This window comes from Narcine bancroftii, chromosome 4 (assembly GCF_036971445.1).
Source record: "Narcine bancroftii isolate sNarBan1 chromosome 4, sNarBan1.hap1, whole genome shotgun sequence".
Classification (NCBI taxonomy): Eukaryota; Metazoa; Chordata; class Chondrichthyes; order Torpediniformes; family Narcinidae; genus Narcine; species Narcine bancroftii.
This window is the reverse complement of record NC_091472.1, coordinates 318,802,192-318,821,024: the sequence shown is the minus strand read 5'-3', so window position 1 is coordinate 318,821,024 and position 18,833 is coordinate 318,802,192. Positions and strand designations below refer to the sequence as shown.

At 44.9% G+C, this 18,833-nt stretch overlaps 1 protein-coding gene across 5 annotated transcripts in view; it reads left to right on the top strand.

Moving 5' to 3' along the window:
• The window catches only part of xrcc5 (X-ray repair complementing defective repair in Chinese hamster cells 5), a 144,719-nt gene that overhangs the window by 47,363 nt on the left and 78,523 nt on the right, over positions 1-18,833 (top strand). For all 5 annotated transcript variants that reach the window (XR_011356885.1, XM_069936097.1, XM_069936095.1 and 2 more), the window contains 2 exons: positions 12,871-13,050; positions 16,200-16,314. Coding sequence is in view for 4 of the 5 variants with exons in the window: in XM_069936097.1 (XP_069792198.1) it covers positions 12,871-13,050; positions 16,200-16,314 (295 nt within the window). In the remaining variant the exon portion in view is untranslated. The remainder of the gene's footprint in view (positions 1-12,870; positions 13,051-16,199; positions 16,315-18,833) is intronic.

Genomic DNA, 18,833 nt, shown 5'->3' with positions numbered 1-18,833 from the left:
CAGTAAAAGGGAAAAAAATCTGGGAAAAGTAGTAGCAAGGTTGGGACTCCAGTCAAAGGGGAGAATGGCACCTGGAAAGGAGTATCCTCGAGAGATTCTGTGAGCTTTTCTCGCGGGCTTTTGGAGTTTTACGTACTATCGGGACAGGGACATTGTGTGTTTTTCTTAAAGGGAAGGATCACTTTACTATTTAAAGAGTTAGAGATTTTATTGTTCAAAAATATTGTTTGAAAGAAGAATATGGATAGAACATTGAAATGTATTAGTTTTAATGTTAATGGAATCAATGGAAAGGTGAAGAGAAAGGCAGATATTGTGGCAGCGCACATCTGAACGCTGCGAATCAGTTTCGCATTGTTTCAGCCGTGGCAGCAGAGCAGCCGTGTCAAGATGGCACTGCCAGGCGCATCTTATTCCACGATCAAGTAGACCGAGTATGCTTACTTGACTGCACTGTGACATCACCGGCAGGACTTATGGGCAGCTTTATAAAGAGCAGCTCGAGCTGTTTGAATTTAAAAAAAACCGTTGGAAGTGCAAGTGACTGACAGATGGTTGTCTCCTTATTTCACTTCCCCTTGTAGCTACCGCTATGTTTGTGACCCGACTAGTCCAGACAATTCTGGACTCTACACCATGGAAGCTGCAGCACTCAACGCAGTGGCTATGAAATTGCCAACCTTCTGGACGCTTCGCCCACACACTTGGTTTGGACAAGCAGAAGCGCAATTTCACTTCTGGCAGATCACCTCCGACTCGACAACGTTCTATCATGTCGTCAGCTCCCTAGACCAAGAGACCGCAACCAGGGTGGCCAACCTGTTACACGACCCTCTGGAGGAAGGTCACTACCCAGCCCTCAAGTCACTCCTCCTAAGCACTTTCAGCCTGTCCAGATGACAGCAGGTACCAGGCTGATGCACCTGGACGGCTTTGGAGACAGAGTAACATCTGCCCTTATGGATGAGATGCTTGCACTAGCAGAGGGCCACAAGCCATGTCTCATGTTTGAGCAGACTTTCCTGGAACAGATGCCAGACAACACAGAACTGCTGTTGGCGGACGAAGATTTCTCAGACTCATGCCAGGTTGCAACCAGAGCAAATGTCCTGTGGCGCATAAAACATGAAAATGAGTCTGCCACAAACCAGTTGGCTCATTCCCATCTGGGTCAGCAGACTGGGCCCCACCCGAACTGAGTGCAACCGCGTCCCAGCAAACCGGCAAAGGCACCGAACACTAGCTGGTGTTTTTACCACCAACGCTGGGGGGCGCAAGTGTGAAAATGCAGACAGTCCTACTCGTTTTCGGAAAATGCCCAGGTCAGCCGCCACTGATGGCTACAACGACTGGCCACACCAATAGCCTATTGCATGTGACTGACAAGGCAAGTGGCCAGCGGTTCCTGGTTGACTCAGTGTCATCCCACCTACCGCCCTGGAGAGACGAACGTGCCCTTGAGGTCCCATCCACCAGGTGGCAAACATCACTGCCATCAAGACCAAATACAACTCGGCAGAGAAAATCTCCGGAGGAATATCATACTCGCCGCTGTGGACACACCACTCCTTGGCGCAGACTTTCTATGAGTGCACAGCTTGCTGGTGGATGTGAAGACCAAATGCCTGGTCCATGCCCAGACCGTCCAGCTTAAAGTAACCAATACTCGTAACATAAGCGCGGCCACAGTGAGCGCCCCAAGAGACAAGTACAGCTGCATGCTGGATGAGTTCCCATCCATCTGCAAGCAGCAGTTTACCTTCACTATGCCACAGCATGGGGTGGAACACCACAACTGACTCAGGGCTTCCTGCTCCACGCCAAAGCTAGACGGCTTCCCCCAGATAAACTGTAACTGGCCAAAGAAGAATTTTCTTGGATGTAAGAGTTGGGCATAGTCTGCAGGCCTGACAGATCATGGGCTTCCCCACTTCACAAGGTCCTCAAGTCCTCAGGTGGGTGGCGGCCCTGCAGAAACTACCACCGACTCAATGATTCCACCACGCCCGACCATTATCCATTCCGGCACATACAGGACTTCACAGCCAACCTGCACAATGCAAAGGTTTTCTCAAAGGTCGATCTACTGCGTGGATATCACCAGATGCCTGTCCACCCAGACGACATTGGGAAGACGGCCATTATCACCCCATTCGGACTCTTTGAATTCCTTCACGTGCTGTTTGGCCTCCAGAAGGTGACGCAAACTTTCCAGCGCTTGATGGACACAGTGGGCAGAGACTTGGACTTTGTGTTCATCTACCTGGATGACATACTCATCGCCAGCAAGGACCACGAAGAGCACAAAGATCATCTTCACAGACTCTACACACGCCTGTCCAACTTCAGCCTCACAGTCAACTTGCCAAAGTGACAGTTCGGGAAAGACTCCATGCACTTCTTAGACCACAATATCACTGCTGACAGGGCAACACCATCAATGGAAAAAGTCACAGCCATACGCCAGTTCGCCTGCCCTAACACCCTCAAAGGTCTCCAGGAATTCACCGGGATGGTTAATATCCACATCCGCTTCATCCCAGGGGCAGCCTTTATCATGCACCCCCTGTTTGCCATGATGTCGGCCAAATGCATGGACAGAGGAGGCCAACGTGGCTTTCACTGCAACTAAGAACGCCCTGGCCAACGTCACCTTGCTGGTACACTTCAGAGCAGATGGCCCTCATCATTGACGCATCGTCAACAGCCAATGGGTGCGTCCGTGAACAGTCCGACCACGGTCAATGGAGGCCGTTGGTCTTTTTTCAGCCGCCATCTATGCCACATAGAGCTTAGATATAGCACGATTGAGAGGGAGCTCATCACATTCTATCTTGCCATTGGACATTTCCACTATTTCCTAGAGGGCAGGCCGTTCACAGTTTTTACCGACCACACATTCTCTATGGTCAAGGATCCTTGGTCAGCGCGCCAGCAATGCCACCTATCGTACGTATCGGAGTTCACCACCGCCATCCAGCACCTCTGTGGTAAGGACAATGTTGTAGCCGACACCCTCTCTCGACCCACCATCTGAACCTTGTCCCCCAGGTTGGACTCCCAACTGGCGCAAGACCAGAAAGAGGACATGAAAACGCAGGCTTTCTGCACAGACATCACTGGCCTCCGCTTCGAGGATATCAGCCTGCCAGGCAGCTTCGACATACTGGTGTGCAACGTTTCCACTGACTCACTGCGCCCAGTCGTACCACAGCAATGGAGGCGCCAGGTTTTCCATGCCATCCACTACCTCGCCCACCCATCCATAAAGACCACAACCCATATGGTGGCAGAGTGATTCGTATGGCACAGCTTGAGGAAACAAGTTGCCCATCTGGCCAGCAATTGCACCCATTGTCAGAGCTCCAAGGTCCACTGACATGTGAAGACCCCTGTCCATCAGTTCGACCTTCTGAAGAGGCGGTTTGAGCATATACACGTTGACATCATAGGCCAGCTACCTGTCTCCCAGGATGCCCGGTACCTGCACCACAAGATGGCCAGAAGCCATCCCGTTAAAAGACACTTCCACTGATTCCTGCGCCAGGGCACTACTCACGCATTGGATTGCGATGTTCGGGATACCACCTCATCTTTCCACTGACAGAGGGGCACTGTTTACATCAGCGCTGTGGACTCAGATCTCAACTCTCTGGCCATTAAGCTGCACCACACCACCGCCTACCACCCGTAATCCCACAGCCTCGTTGATCGCTTCCACCACCACCTGAGGTCAGCTCTCATGGCCTGTTTAACCGGTCCCAACTGGGTGGATGAGCTTGCTTGGGTCTTCCTGGGCATCTGTACTGCACCCAAAGAGGACCTGTTGGTCTCCATGGAAATGGTGTGCGGCGCCCCATTAATCCTGCCAGGTGAATTCTTCTCACTGACCCAAGATCCAGACGCCAAGGGGAGAGCAGCGTTGCAGAAACTAAGGGTCAAGTTAGCCTCTTCCTTCGCACCCCCCCCCCACACCATGGACACTGGCCTGTGTCCATTCTTCAGACTTTGTTTTTGTCCACTACAGACCACGTTCCACTCTCCTCCAACAACCCTATGAGGGCCCATATAAGGTCCCCCGCAACACATGCAAAACTTTCACGCTGGAACTTTTCACGGCCGACCGGTTGAAGCCCACACACCTCTATCTCAGCTAGCCAGTCGTGCCAGTGCAGCCCTAGCACTGGGGATGATCTCTCAAGAGTCTGGCCCCACCGTGCTCAGGGGGTAATAGAATGCTAACCGACTCCATATTGTTATGGCCACTGCAGCAGATGAATCGCGTCAAGATGGAGCCACTGGGTGCGATTCTTCCATGATCAAGTGGGCCTTGCCATAACATCACCGCCTGCAAGTAGGCAGGACGTGGGCAGCCTTATAATGAGCAGTGTGGGCTGTTTGAATAAAAAAAACTGTTGGAAGTGCAAGCGATTTACAGTGTGCATTCCCTCGTTTCATTTCCCCTTGCAGCTACCGTTACAATATAGCTTTTACAAGAAACACATCATACCAAATTGGAACACACAAAATTAAGAAAGGATGGGTGGGCAAGTAATATCATCTTCATTTGGATCAAAACCAAGATTTTAATTAATAAAAATGTACCAATAATAGTAGAAGAGACATTAACAGATCAAGCTGGAAGATTTGTAATGGCACATTGAAAAATTTATGCAGAACCATGGACGTTTATAAATATTTACGCTCCAAACTATAATGATGAAGTCTTTATGAAGGATAACATTTTAAAAGCTGCAGAGGGAAGGCAAAATATATTGATTGGAGGATATTTTAATTTTTGTTTGGATCCAATGTTGGACAAATCAGTGAGAAAAATAACAAGGGCGAAGCTGCAAAAACGACATCATTTATGAAGGATTTAAATTTAAATGATATACGGAAGCAGCACAACACCTTAGAAGAGACTATTCATTCTATTCAAGGGCACATGATTTACATACAGGATTGGCCTATTTTTAATGTCTGCTCAGTTAAAAGGTAGAATGGTAAAAACGGAGTATTGGGCAAGACTTTTATCAGACCACTCGCCGTTAAGGTTAACTATTACAATAATGGAAAACCAAAAAAGTATATATAGATGGTGCCTTAATGCTACATTACTGAAAAAGAAAGATTTTTGTGAATTTCTTAAGATTCAGATAGAAATATAGTAAAAACAATTGTCCGTTTTCTGATATGGGATACACTTAAAGCTTACTTGAGGAGACAAATTATTTCTTATACTAAACATCTTAAGAGAGAATATGCGAGAAATATAACAAAATTGGAAAAGGAATATCAGATATCAGGAACACAAGAAAAATATAGAATAATAGAGAATAAAAAGTTATTATATAATACACTACAAACATTTAGAATGGAAAAAATAATCACACCACAATTACAGCACAATAACAGGCCAGTTCGGCCCTTCTAGTCCATACTGAACACCTTCTCCCACCTGGTCCCCCTGACCCACACCCTGCCCATAACCCTCCACATCTCTCTCATCCATAAACCTATCCAACTTCCTTCAATATTAAAATCGAACCAACATCTACCACTTCGGCCAGAAGCTCATTCCATATTCCCACCACCCCTTCAATCTCAAACCATGTCTTCTTGTTTGAATTTCCCCCACTCTCAATGTTAAAAGTGTGTCCACGTTGACTCTATCTGTCCACTTCATAATTTTAAATACCTCTATGAAATCACCCCTCAATCTTCTACACTCCAGGGCATAAAGTCCCAGCCTATTCAGTTTCCTTGTAACTCAAACCCTGAAACCCCGGCAACATTCTTGTAAATCTGTTTATTTCTGTTTATATCCTTCCAATAATTCAGCGACCAAAACTTCACATAATATTCCAAATTTGGCCTCATCAATGCCTTGTACAACTTTAACATGACATCCCAACTCCTGTATTCAATACTCTGATTTATGAAGTCCAACATTCTTCACCACCCTGTCGACACATGACTCCACTTTCAGGGAATTTTGTACCAGAATTCCTGAATCCCTTTGTTCTACTCCACTCCCCAATTGTCTATCATTTACCGTGTTTGACCTTTGGTGATTAGTCCCACCAAAATGTAGCACCTCACACTTCTCAGTATTAAACTCCATCTGCCTTTTTTCAGCCATATAACCATATAACAGTTTATGGCATGGAAACAGGCCATCTCAGCCCTTCAAGTCCACACTGGTTCACTCAAACAACTCCACTAGATCCCTCCACTTATTCTCTGCCCATAACCCTCCAACCCCCTCTTATCCATGTATATATCCAGCCTCCTCTTAAATGAAAGAATCGACTCTTCCTCAACTATTTCCTCCGGAAGATTATTCCATTCAGCCACCACTCTCTGAGTGAAGAAACATCCTCTAATGTTTCTCCTAAAATTTTGCCCCCTTACCCTCAACTCGTGTCCTCTTGTTTCAACCTCCCCTACTCTCAGGGGGAAGAGTCTACTTGCATCTAGTCTATCTATTCCCTTCATAATTTTAAACACCTCTATCAAATCCCCTCTCAACCATCTATGTTCCAATAAATAAAGTCCTAACCTCTTCTTTCTCTAAACTCAAGGTATTTTAACCCAGGAAACATCCTTGTAAATCTTCTCTGCACCCTCTCCACCTTATCTATATCCTTCCTATAATATGGAGACCAGAACTGAACACAATACTCCAAACCTGGCCTCACCAATGCCTTAAACAGTCGCAGCATCACTTCCCAGCTCCTATACTCTATGCTATGATTTATGAAGGCTAACATACCAAATGCCTTCTTAACCACCCTGTCAACATGGGAATCCACCTTCAAGGAATGCTGCACCATAACTCCAAGATCTCTTTGTCCTTGTCCATTCCCCAATGTCCTTTCCTTAACTACATATGTCCTATTTTGATTATTTTTTTCCGAAATGAAGCACCTCACACTTCTCTACATTAAATCCATCTGCCATCTTTCAGCCCAACTCTCCAAACCAAATCCCTCTGTAATCTCTGAAAACCTTCCTCTCTATCCACCACTCCCACTATTTTCATATTGTCTGCATATTTACTTACCCAGTTAACCACCCCATCATCCAAATCATTAATATAAATTATAAACAACAGGGGACCTAGCACCGATCCTTGAGGCACGTCGCTCTTCTAACTGACCTATATTCTACTGGAAACTTTGATAATCTTCACCATTCACATCACCACCAATCTTCACATCGTCTTCAAATTTACTAATCAAATTTACCTATCATCTAGATCATTAATATATATGACAAACAACAATGAACCCAGAACCGAATTCTGAGGCACCCCACTAGTCACCGGCCTCCAATTTGACAAACAATTTTCCACCAATATTCTCTGGCATCTCCCATCCAACCATCGTTGAGTACATTTCACTTCTTTTTCTTTGGCTTGGCTTCGCGGACCTTATGGAGGAGTAAATGTCCACGTCAGCTGCAGGCTCGTTGGTGACTGACAAGTCCGATGTGGGACATGCAGACACGGTTGCAGCGGTTGCAAGGGAAAATTGGTGGGTTGGGTGTTGGGTTTTTCCTCCTTTGTCTTTTGTCAGTGAGGTGGGCTACTACTTCAACATTAATACCTAATGTTTAACCATATAACAATTACAGTACAGAAACAGGCCATCTCAGTACCTCAAGTCTGTACCGATTCAAATGATCTCCTCTAGTCCCATTTAACTGCACTCTGCCCATAACCCTCTAATCCCCGCACATCCATGCACCTATCCAACTTTTTCTTAAATGAAAAAATTGACCTTCCCGCAACCACCTCTTCCAGAAGGTCATTCAACTTAGCCACCACTCTCTGAGTGAAGAAGCTCCCTCTCATATTACTTCTAACCCTTAACTCATGATCCCTCATTCCAATCTCACCTACCCTCAAGGGGAAGAGTCTATTCACATCTACTCTATCAATCCCCCCTCATAATTTTATATACCTCTATCAAATCCCCCCCCCCCTTAACCTTCTGCAGTCTAATCAATCTTTCTTTGTATTCTAGATACTGCTATCCAGGCAACATTTTAGTAAATCTCCTCTGCACCTTTCTAACTAACCTTTTATGCGCAACCGTGTTAAAGGCCTTAATAAATTCCATGTAGACAACATCTACAGCTTTTCCCATGTCAACCTTCTTAGTAACCTTAAAAAACTCAAAGATTTTTTTTAAGCATTAGCTACCATGTACAAAACCGTATTGACTACTCCTAATCAATCCCTGTCTTTCCAAATAATTATATATTCCATTTCTAAGAACACTATTAATTTACCCACCACTGACATAAACTTACAGGCGTATAATTACCAGGTTTACATTTAAAACAATTTTTAAAATCAGTGGAACAACATGAGCCACCCTCCAATCCTCCGGCACTTCCCCTGTGGTCAGTGACATTTTAAATATTTTTGTCAGAGCCCCCGCTATTTCTATATGAACCTCCCTCAGGGTCCTTGGGAATATCTTGTCAGGACACGGAGATTTATCTACCATTATTCTCCTTAAAATAGCCTCCTCATTGATCTGTATATTTTCCGTGACCTCACTACCAGTTTTCCCCACTTCACCTGATCAATATTCTTTTCCTTAGTGAATACTGAAAAAAAATCATTAACAATTTCCCCATCTCCTCTGACTCCTCACTGAACCGACCTCTCTGATCCTCAAGGGGCTCAAATTTATCCCTCACTATTCTTTTACTTTTAATGTACCTGTAGAAACCCTTCAGATTTATTTTTACCTTGCCTGCCAAATCAGCCTCATCTCTCCTTTCAGCCTTTCTAATTTCTTTTTACACTTGATTTATTCCCCACTGTCTCTACCTGTTGTCCACATCCCTCTTCCTCTGAACCAAATTCCCAATATCCTTTGAAAACCAAGGCTCCCGATATTTTCTAACATTTCCTTTAATCCTCATAGGGACAGACCGACTCTGTACCCTCAAAATTTCCCCTTTGAATATCCTCCATTTATCTGTTACAGCCTTCCCTGAAAATAAATTATCCCAATCCTTTCACCATCTCCTCGAAATTTGCCTTATTCCAAACAAGAATCTCAACCTTAGGCCCAGCCCGATCCTTCTCCATAATTAATCTAAAACTAATAGTATTATGATCACTAGACCCAATGTGTTCCCCAACGCAAACCTCTGTCACCTGGCCTATCTCGTTCCAATATGGACCCCTCTCTATGTATTGATTCAGAAAACTTTCCTGAACAGATTTGACAAACTCCAACACATCCAGCCTTTTTACAGGATGGGTGTCCCAGTCAATGTGTGGAAAGTTAAAATCTCCAACAATCACCACCTTATGTTTATTACACATATTTGCTAACTCCTTACAAATTCCCTCAGCCCATTAGGGGGTCTATAATACAGACCCTTTAATGTTTTCATGCCTTTCCCATTCCTCACTTCCACCCAAATAGCCTCATTGCACGAGCCCCCCAATCTATCCTGCCATAGCCCTGCTGTAATGTTTTCACTAACAAGCAATGCGACTCCTCCACCTTTGATCCCCCCCTGTTCTATCACTCCGAAAGCAAAGGAATCCTGGAAGATTTAGCTGTCAATCATGCCCCTCCTGCAACCAAGTTTCACTGATGGCTACAATATTATATTTCCATGTGTCAGTCCATGCCTTATAATGCTCCTTGCACCGAAATATATACACAACCCCCCCTCCCCCCAGGCCATTAACTTTAACAATTTGGTCCTCTCACCCTTCAAATCTAGGTGTTGTTCTACTCTAATCTCTGAACTCTCATTTTAATTCCCAACCCCCGCCAAACTAATTTAAACCCTCCCCAACAGCTCTAGCAAGCCTGCCCTCCAGGATGTTGGCCCCTCTCCAATTCAAGGGCAGCCCATCCCTTTAGTACAGGTCAAACCTTCCCCAGAAGAATTCCCAGTGATCCACAGATGTGAACCCCTGACCCCTGCACCAACTCTTTAGCCACGCATTTATCCGCCACATTTTCCTATTCCTACTCTCTCTAGGTCCTGCGTTTTAATTTGCCTAACTCCATATATTCTTTCTTCAAGACCTCATTCCCTACTTCTATCTATGACATTGGTTCTCCACGTAGACCTTAACATCTGGCTGCTCGATGTCCCCCTCCAGAATGCTGAGTAACTTTACCATAACCTCCCAACTCCTATAAAGGCCAATGTGTCGAAAGCTCCCTTTATGACCCTGTCCACCTATTATGCTATTTTTAGAGAATTATATATCTGTGTTCCCAGATCCCTCTGTTCTACCACACTCCTCAGTGCCCGACCATTTACTGTGTACATCCTTTCTTGATTTATTCTTCCAAAATGCAACACCTCACACTTGTCTGCATTTACAAGAGAGGATACAAATAACCTCCCAAGGATGTTGGGAAACAGAGACTAATGCAAGGGAGGAACTGAAAGAAATCAGTATCTCTAAGGACATGGTCTTGGGGAAATTGATGGGATTGAAGGCCGATAAATCCCAAGGGCCTGATAATCTACATCCTAGGGTACTCAAGGAAGTGGCCATTCAGATAGCAGATGCCTTAAGAATTATTTTCCAGAACTCGATAGACTCAGGATCAGTACCCATGGATTGGAGGGTAGCTAATGTTACCCCACTATTTAAAAAGGGGGGTAGAGAAAAAGCGGGGAATTATCGGCCTGTGAGCCTTACATCAGTAGTGGGCAAAATGATGGAATCCATTATTAAGGATGTAATAGCGGAGCATATGACTAGCAGAGAAGGGATCGGACGGAGTCAACATGGATTTACAAAAGGTAAATCGTGCTTGACAAATCTATTGGAATTCTTTGAGATGTTGACAGGTAAAATAGATGGGGGAGAGCCAGTGGATGTGGTGTACCTGGACTTCCAAAAGGCCTTCGATAAGGTCCCGCATAAACGACTGGCTTCCAAAATCAAGGCTCATGGGATTGGGGGCAAAGTATTGATGTGGATTGAGAACTGGCTGGCAGGTAGAAGACAGAGAGTTGGGATAAATGGCTTGTTTTCTGAGTGGCAGGCGGTGACCAGTGGGGTACCACAGGGATCTGTACTGGGACCTCAGCTGTTCACAATTTACATTAATGATCTGGATGAGGAGATTGGATGTCATATCTCCAAATTTGCAGATGACACTAAGCTGGGAGGGGTTGTGTGCACGGAAGAGGGGATCAGGAAGCTCCAGTGTGATTTGGATAAATTGAGGGACTGGGCAGATACATGGCAAATGCACTACAATGTGGATAAATGTGAGGTTATCCACTTTGGTAATACAAACCGGAGGGCAGATTACTATTTGAATGGCAATAGATTAAGAGATGGGGAAGTGCAGAGAGACCTAGGGGTACTTGTACATCAGTCACTGAAGGCGAGCATGCAGGTACAGCAGGCGGTTAAAAAGGCAAATGGTATGTTGGCTTTCATATCAAGAGAGTTTGAGTATAGGAACGAGGATACCTTACTGCAGCTGTACAGGGCCTTGGTGAGACCACACCTGGAGTATTGTGTGCAGTTTTGGTCACCTTATCTAAGGAAGGATGTTCTTGCAATGGAGGGAGTGCAGAGGCGATTCACCGGGCTGATACATGGAATGGCAGGAATGACTTATGAGGAAAGATTGCGCAAATTGGGATTGTACTCCCTGGAGTTTAGAAGATTGAGAGGGGATCTCATAGAGACCTATAAAATTCTGGCAGGACTGAACAGAATGGATGCATGTGGGATGTTTCCAATGGTGGGAAAATCCAGAACCCGGGGCCATGGTTTGAGGATAATACGCAAACCATTTAGGACCGAGATGAGGAAGAATTTCTTTACCCAGAGGGTGGTGAATCTGTGGAATTCATTGCCACAGAGGGCAGTAGAGGCAGGTTCATTAAATATATTTAAGAGGGAATTAGATATATTTCTTCAGTATAAGGGTATTAAAGGTTACGGAGAGAAGCTGGGGACGAGGTACTGAACTTTAAGGTCAGCCATGATCTCGTTGAATGGCGGAGCAGGCTCGAAGGGTCGAATGACCTACTCCTGCTCCTATCTTCTATGTTTCTATGTTTCTAAACTGCCATTTTCTGGCCCATTTTTCCAGCTGGTCCAGATCCCTCTGCCATCTTTGAAAACCTTCCTCATTATCCACAACGCCTCCAATCTTTGTGTTATCTGAAAACTTGCTGATCTATTTTACCACATTATCTTCCAGATCATTGCCATAGACAACAAGCAACAATGGTCCCAGCACCAATCCCTGAGGCACCACTAGTTACAGGCCTCTGTTTCCTCATCACCACCTGCATCTCTACCTATCTTTGTATCATTTGCAAACTTGGCCATGGAACCATTTATTCCACAATTCAAATCAATAACATACAATGTTGACGTCTGCAATAACCAGTAGCCAACTAGAAAAGGATCTATTTATTCCCACTCTCTGCTGATTAACCAATGCTCTACTGATGCTAGTATCTCTTGTTATGTTACAGTTCAGATTAAAGATTGGGATATTTTCTTTGGAGAAAGCTGAAGGGTGGATTGGCAGTTTGTTAAATTATGGTAGTAGGGCAAAGGAGTTGAGAACTTGGGACCCTAAAATGAAAATAAAGAGCATTAATTGTGAAAACAGATGGGAATATGGAATGCATTATCTGTAGATGTACTGGATACAGATTCCTTTGCTGTCTTCAAAATGGAATATTGATAAAAATGTAAGGCTATGGAGAAGAGTTTGTGGATGGAACTAGTCATTTGTTGTGTTAGAGAGCCACTGCATTCTTGATGGGCCAAAGGGCCTCCTGCTCGCATTCTGATTTTATAAATTCTCCCAACAACTTTGTCCACAGTTTGCCCTTTGCACTGGATGCTACCAACGTGGGAGACAGCGGAGATCATGAAACAAGACGAAGTAATGCTTCAGAAAGGAAAGGATTAACTGCACAACAGAAAGAAGGTTTAAGAATGGTCAAGAGATTAATGCTGAGTTTAGATGAAGGAGGAGGACTAGATGAAGTCTTCACTTTCAGGTGAGAACATTTCATGTGGACTCTAAGGGTACTGATGTCATAATTAAGGACCACATTACTGGTGTTTCAGAAAAGCTTAATAGAATTAAGCTAAGCTAATAGGGTTTTATGGAAAAATAATCATATTTGATAACTCCTTCGAAGTTCTTTGGGCACATCGTTTCAAGAAAGAGTCTCCACAGGTTGTCAGTGGCAAAGAAAGCTTTTGGCATCTTTGCCTTTCTCAGTCAGGGCGTTGAGTATGTAAGCAGGGATGTCATGTTACAATTATACAAGACATTGGTGACACTACATGCTGAGTATTTTGCATACCTCGTCACTGAGCGAAAGGAAAGTGATCATTAAGATGGAAGGGATGTCGAAACAATTCACAAGAACGTAATTGGGGCTGACTGGCTTGAGTGTGGGAGGTGAAGGGGGAGCTTATGAAGTTCATAAACTCATGAGAGGCAGAGTAAATAGTCATGTTTATTTCCCTAGGATAGGGTAATGCATATATGAAGAACAGAAGGATAACAAGAATGAAGGTGGAGTCACTAAAGAATAAAGGAGGCAGCATGTGCCTGGAGGTGGAGGAGGTTGGGGAGGTCCTCAATCACTACTTTGCATCAGTATTCACAAGGGAAAAGCACCTTGATCAGGGTGAGGTCAGAATAGAACTGGCTTGTGTGCTGGACAATGTTGTGATTAAGGAAGGGGAAGTGTTGGGTCTTCTTAAAAACATTAAGATTGATGTCCCCGGGGCCGGACGCGATCTACCCCCGGTTGCTGTGGGAAGGGAGGGGAGAGACAGCTGGGGCAGTAGCTCTGATCTTTGAATCCCCTTTGGTAGCAGAGGAGGTGCCGGAGGATTGGAGAATGTCAAATACAGGCCCCTTGTTTAAAAAAGGGAACAGGGAGGATCCTAGGAACTCTAGCCTGGTGAGTTAAATCAGTGGAGTGGAAACTAATGGAGAGGGTTCTTAAGGATAGGATTTATGAGCATTTGGAGAAGTCCAGTCGACTCCAGGACAGTCGGCAGGTCCTTGTGAAGAGAAGGTCGTGCCTCACGAGTCTGAGTCTTTTGAGGAGGTAACAACAGAGATTAATGAGGGTCGGGCGGTAGATGTGGTCTACGTGGATTTTAACAAGGAATTTGACAAGGTTCCCCATGAGAGACTCATCCAGAAAGACATGAGTCACGGGATCAGTGGAACCTTGGCTGTGTGGATAAAAAAGTTGCCTTGTAGGAAGAAAGCAGAGAGTAGTAGTGCAAGGAAAGTATTCTGCCTGGAGGTCGGTGACTAGTGGAGGGGTCACAGGGATCTGTTCTGGGACCCCTGCTCTTTGTGATTTTTATAAATGACTTGAATGAAGAGGCTGAAGGATGGGTCATTAAGTTTGCGGATGACACAAAGATTGGAGAAGTTGAGGATAGAGCTGAGGGTTGTTGAAGGTTCCAAGAGGTGGGCAGAAAAGTGACAGATGGTGTTCAATTCGGATAAGTGTGAGGTGATGCATTTTGCAAAGAATAACAAGAAGGCTGAGTACAGGGTTAATGGTCGGTTACTTAAGAGTGTGGTGTCCAAATCCATACATTTCTCAAGGTCGCCGCACAGTTTGATAGGATAGTTAAGGTGGCCTATGGAATGCTGGGATTCATTAATAGGTGGACTGAATTCAGGAGTAGAGAGATCATGTTACAACTCTACAAATCTCTGATAAGAACACCCTTAACATATTGTGTTCAGTTCTGGTCACCTCATTATAAGAAGGATGTGGAAGCTGTGGAGAGGGGGCAGAGGAGATTTGCCAGGATGTTGCCTGGATTGGAAAACAAGTCTTAATGAGACAAGGTTAGCAGAGCTGGGACTTTTCTCTTTGGAACGTAGAAGGATAAGAGGAGACTTGATAGAGGTCTATGAGATTATAAGATGCATAGATAGGGTGGATAGCCAGCACCTGTTTTCCAGGACAGGATCAGCAAATGCCAGAGGACGTGTGTAGAAAGTGAAGAGAGGGAAGTTTAGGGGAGGCATCAGGGATTTTATTTTTTACACAGAGAGTTGTGGGTGTATGGAATGCCTTGTCGGGGATGGTGGTGGTAGCAGAAACATTGGGGAAATTTGAGACTTAAGGCCATTTCATGTCATGCCTCAGCTTGGAGAATGACTACAAGAGCGGATCTAAAACTTAAAACTTATTTTTCAAGCAGCAGCTCTAAAAGGCTGCACCAGCTCCCATTCATATCAAGAGGCACCTCGTAGCGCCCTCTGGAGCTAATGGAGGTTGGACGACTGGTGCCATACTGCCACTCGCCATAAATACACGGCAGAGCATTGGCTGCCTTCCCTAACCATAACAGTTCCAGCTGTGTGGGGAATTATGGGTAGGGAAACGGCCATGTTTTGAGCTGCAGAGAGCAGCCCCGAAGGCTGAAGCGACCCGGTGAGGCTGCCATAGCCCACACCAGCCACCCCTTGATGGCTCCTGGTGGCTGCCCTGCCCCGACGGCCCCCGCTGCCCCGCCACCCCCCTTGATGGCCCCCGCTGCCCCGATGGCCTTCACTGCCCCAACTGCTCCTGCCCACTGCCCCTGCCTTGAGGGGGTCATGGAGGAAGAGGGGTGAGTGGGGAGGTGGTTCGCGGGCCAACGGCATCATTAGCCCAACCTTAACCAGCCACTTGCAGCGGCTGTACCTTTAGGTCAGGTGGCAGAGCGCTGCACTCTGCTTATTATCCTTCCCCAAGAAGGGTTGGAATCGGCGCCTCGGAGCCAGTCACGATGCATCCAGAAAGGTACGTCTCTAGCTGTAAGGGCGGAAAACCTCCGCCTTTACAGATAGGAGTTCTCCCTGCTTGTAACTGCCTTTAGATGGACACATGAAAGAAAGAGTGTAATAAAAGGAAGCTGAAGATGGACCTGATTTGAGTGAAACTGGGATCAGAAAACCTTTGTGAATGATATTGAACTAGCTCTGTCTAGCTTCTTCAAAACCCATCTTTTCCAGAGCTAATGCAAGGAATCTGTAAACCATCTCCAGCATTATTTCTATAGCTGAGCTCTCATCTGCACCATTAAATGATTACAAGTGAATTCCAATTCCCTGATTATTAATTTATTGTGTTTGGTTTATTTGAAATAAATGCACATTTTTTCTATGTCTTAGGGAAAGTGTGGAACAGCTGTCCATATTTAAGAAAATAGCAAGGACACCGATGGCATGGCCATGCCAGCTCACCATTGGCTCCATAATCACCATTAATATTGTGGCATTCAAAGCAGTAAGTTGTCAATTTTACACTGAAATTGGGGAAGGAAGAAAATATTTCAGTAGATGAGGGTTTGGGAAAGAAGAGGTCTGGGGAACGATGGGCTTGAAGAGTGAGGTGCTGCATTTGGGTGAATTGAACCAGCCAAGACTTGGTCTATTAACAACTGTGGCCAGAGAATGTTATGGAGCAGAGAGACCAAGGGGTGAAGTGTGAAGGGCAGAATGCGTTTGGTATGACTGCCTTCATTGGTTGAGGCATAGAATAGAAGTATTGGGATATCATGTTGAAGTCATGTAAGTCGTACATTGTTTACAGTTTTGGTAGTAGAACTAGAGAAAGGATATTATAAAAATAGAACATTACAGCACATACAGGCCGAGTTAACCCTCTGGAGTTTTTTCTTGTCCTGAGGTTTGGTGCCTCTACACCAGACAGTGATACAACCAGTCAGAATGCTCTCCATTGTACACCTGTAGAAGTTTGAAAGTGTTCAGTGACATACTGAATCTACTCAAGTACCTCATGAAGTATAGCCGCTGGCAAGTCTTCTTCGTGATTGCATCAATGTGGAGGCTCCAGGACAGATCCTTGGAGATGTTGACACCCAGGAATTTGAAGTTCTTCACCCTCTCCACTACTGAGCCTTCGATGAGGGCTGGGTCATGTTCCGCTGACTTCCTCCTTAAGTCCACAATCATCTCCTTGGTTTTGCTGATCTTGAGCACAATGTTGGTGATGTGACACCACTCAATGAGTTGATCTATCTCCCTCCTGTAAGCTTCCTCATTGCCGTTTGTGATTGTACTGATAACTGTGGTGTCATCGGAAAACTTGTAGATTGGAATTGTGCCTGGCCACATAGACATGGGTGTATAATGAGTAGAGTAGTGGGGTAAGCCCGTATCCTTGGGGTGCACCTGTATTGAGGAGGAAACATTGTTTCCAATTTGTACTGCCTGCTGTATTCCAATGAAAGAGAGTCAAGGATCCAGTTGCAGATAGGTACAGAGGCCAAGAGTTTGTAGCTCCTTGACCAATACTGAGGGAATAATGGTATTGAAGGCTGAGCTGTAGTCGATGAAGAGCAGCCATATGTATGAGTTGCTGCTTTCGAGCTGATTCAGAACTGAGTGGAGAGCAAGCGATATTGCATCTGATGTGGAGCAATTGTGACGATAGGCAAATGGCAGTGGACCTAGATTTATACTTAGGTATGTGTTAATTCTGGTCATGATCAGCCTCTCAAAGCATTTCCTCACATTCGAAGTCAGTGCTACTGGGTGATGATCATTGAGGCAGCTCACCCTACTCTTCTTGGGCACCGGGATGATTGATGCCCTTTTAAAGCAGGTGGAAACCCTTAACGGTAGCAATGAGAGGATGAAAATGTTTGTGAACACTGCCAATCCACTAACAAATGAAGCCCACCATTCCATAGGCCTTCTTAACTGTCCTATCAACCTGCGTGGAAACCTTGAGAGATCTTGGGATTTGGATCCCAAAGTCTCTCTATTCTTCCACACTAATAACCGTATACACCACCTTCATGTTCAACCTTCCAAAATGCATCACTTTGTCACAAGCCTAGAGGACTTCAAAAACTAGGAGGAACAGAAATTCACCAAGACAGTGGTGACTTAAACAAAATGTTTTTAATTTTCTTCAAACATAATCATAAGATCAATCTTTAACTTCTTACTATTAACTTAACCCCCTTCAAATTCTAAGCGCACGTGTATGTAACGTGTAAGTGTTCAGGAAAGTTCTTTATATCACTGTCCAATCATTCACTTTTCACTTCTCCAAGTTCACTGGGATCAGGCAATTTTCATAATGTGCACAGAATTTAACATTTATGATCTGCACCAGGCTCTGATCCTTTAATTTAAATTGTTACAGCTCAGGAAGGTTTTTGTTGGTTTCAGAGATATTCGTTGTTTGTTGGACACATAAACTGATCTTCTTCAATCAGCACCTTCACTGTCTTGCCAAAGAAATGCCCCCTCATGGGTTTTTCTAAAAGATAACCTCTTCTTCTAGGTGACCACTAAGAGTTCTTCCTTTTCCCCTGTTTCAGGATATAAACACATTAACCAGCCACATCCTCTTGTAATTGACTACAAGGGTTTAGAATAGGCTGAAGTCAGAACTCAAAACCCATTTTTAAAAGGGGTCTTTACCAAGTCTTCACCACGAACCTGCTGCAGTAACCATATAACAGTTTATGGCATGGAAACAGGCCATCTCGGCCCTTCAAGTCCACGCCGGTTCACTCAAACAACTCCGCTAGATCCCCCCGCCTATTCTCTGCCCATAACAATCCAACCCCCTCTTATCCATGTCAATATCCAGCCTCCTCTTAAATGAAAGAATTGACTCTGCCTCAACTATTTCCTCCGGAAGATTATTCCATTCAGCCACCACTCTCTGAGTGAAGAAACATCCTCTAATGTTTCTCCTAAAATTTTGCCCCCTTACCCTCAACTCGTGTCCTCTTGTTTCAACCTCCCCTGCTCTCAGGGGGAAGA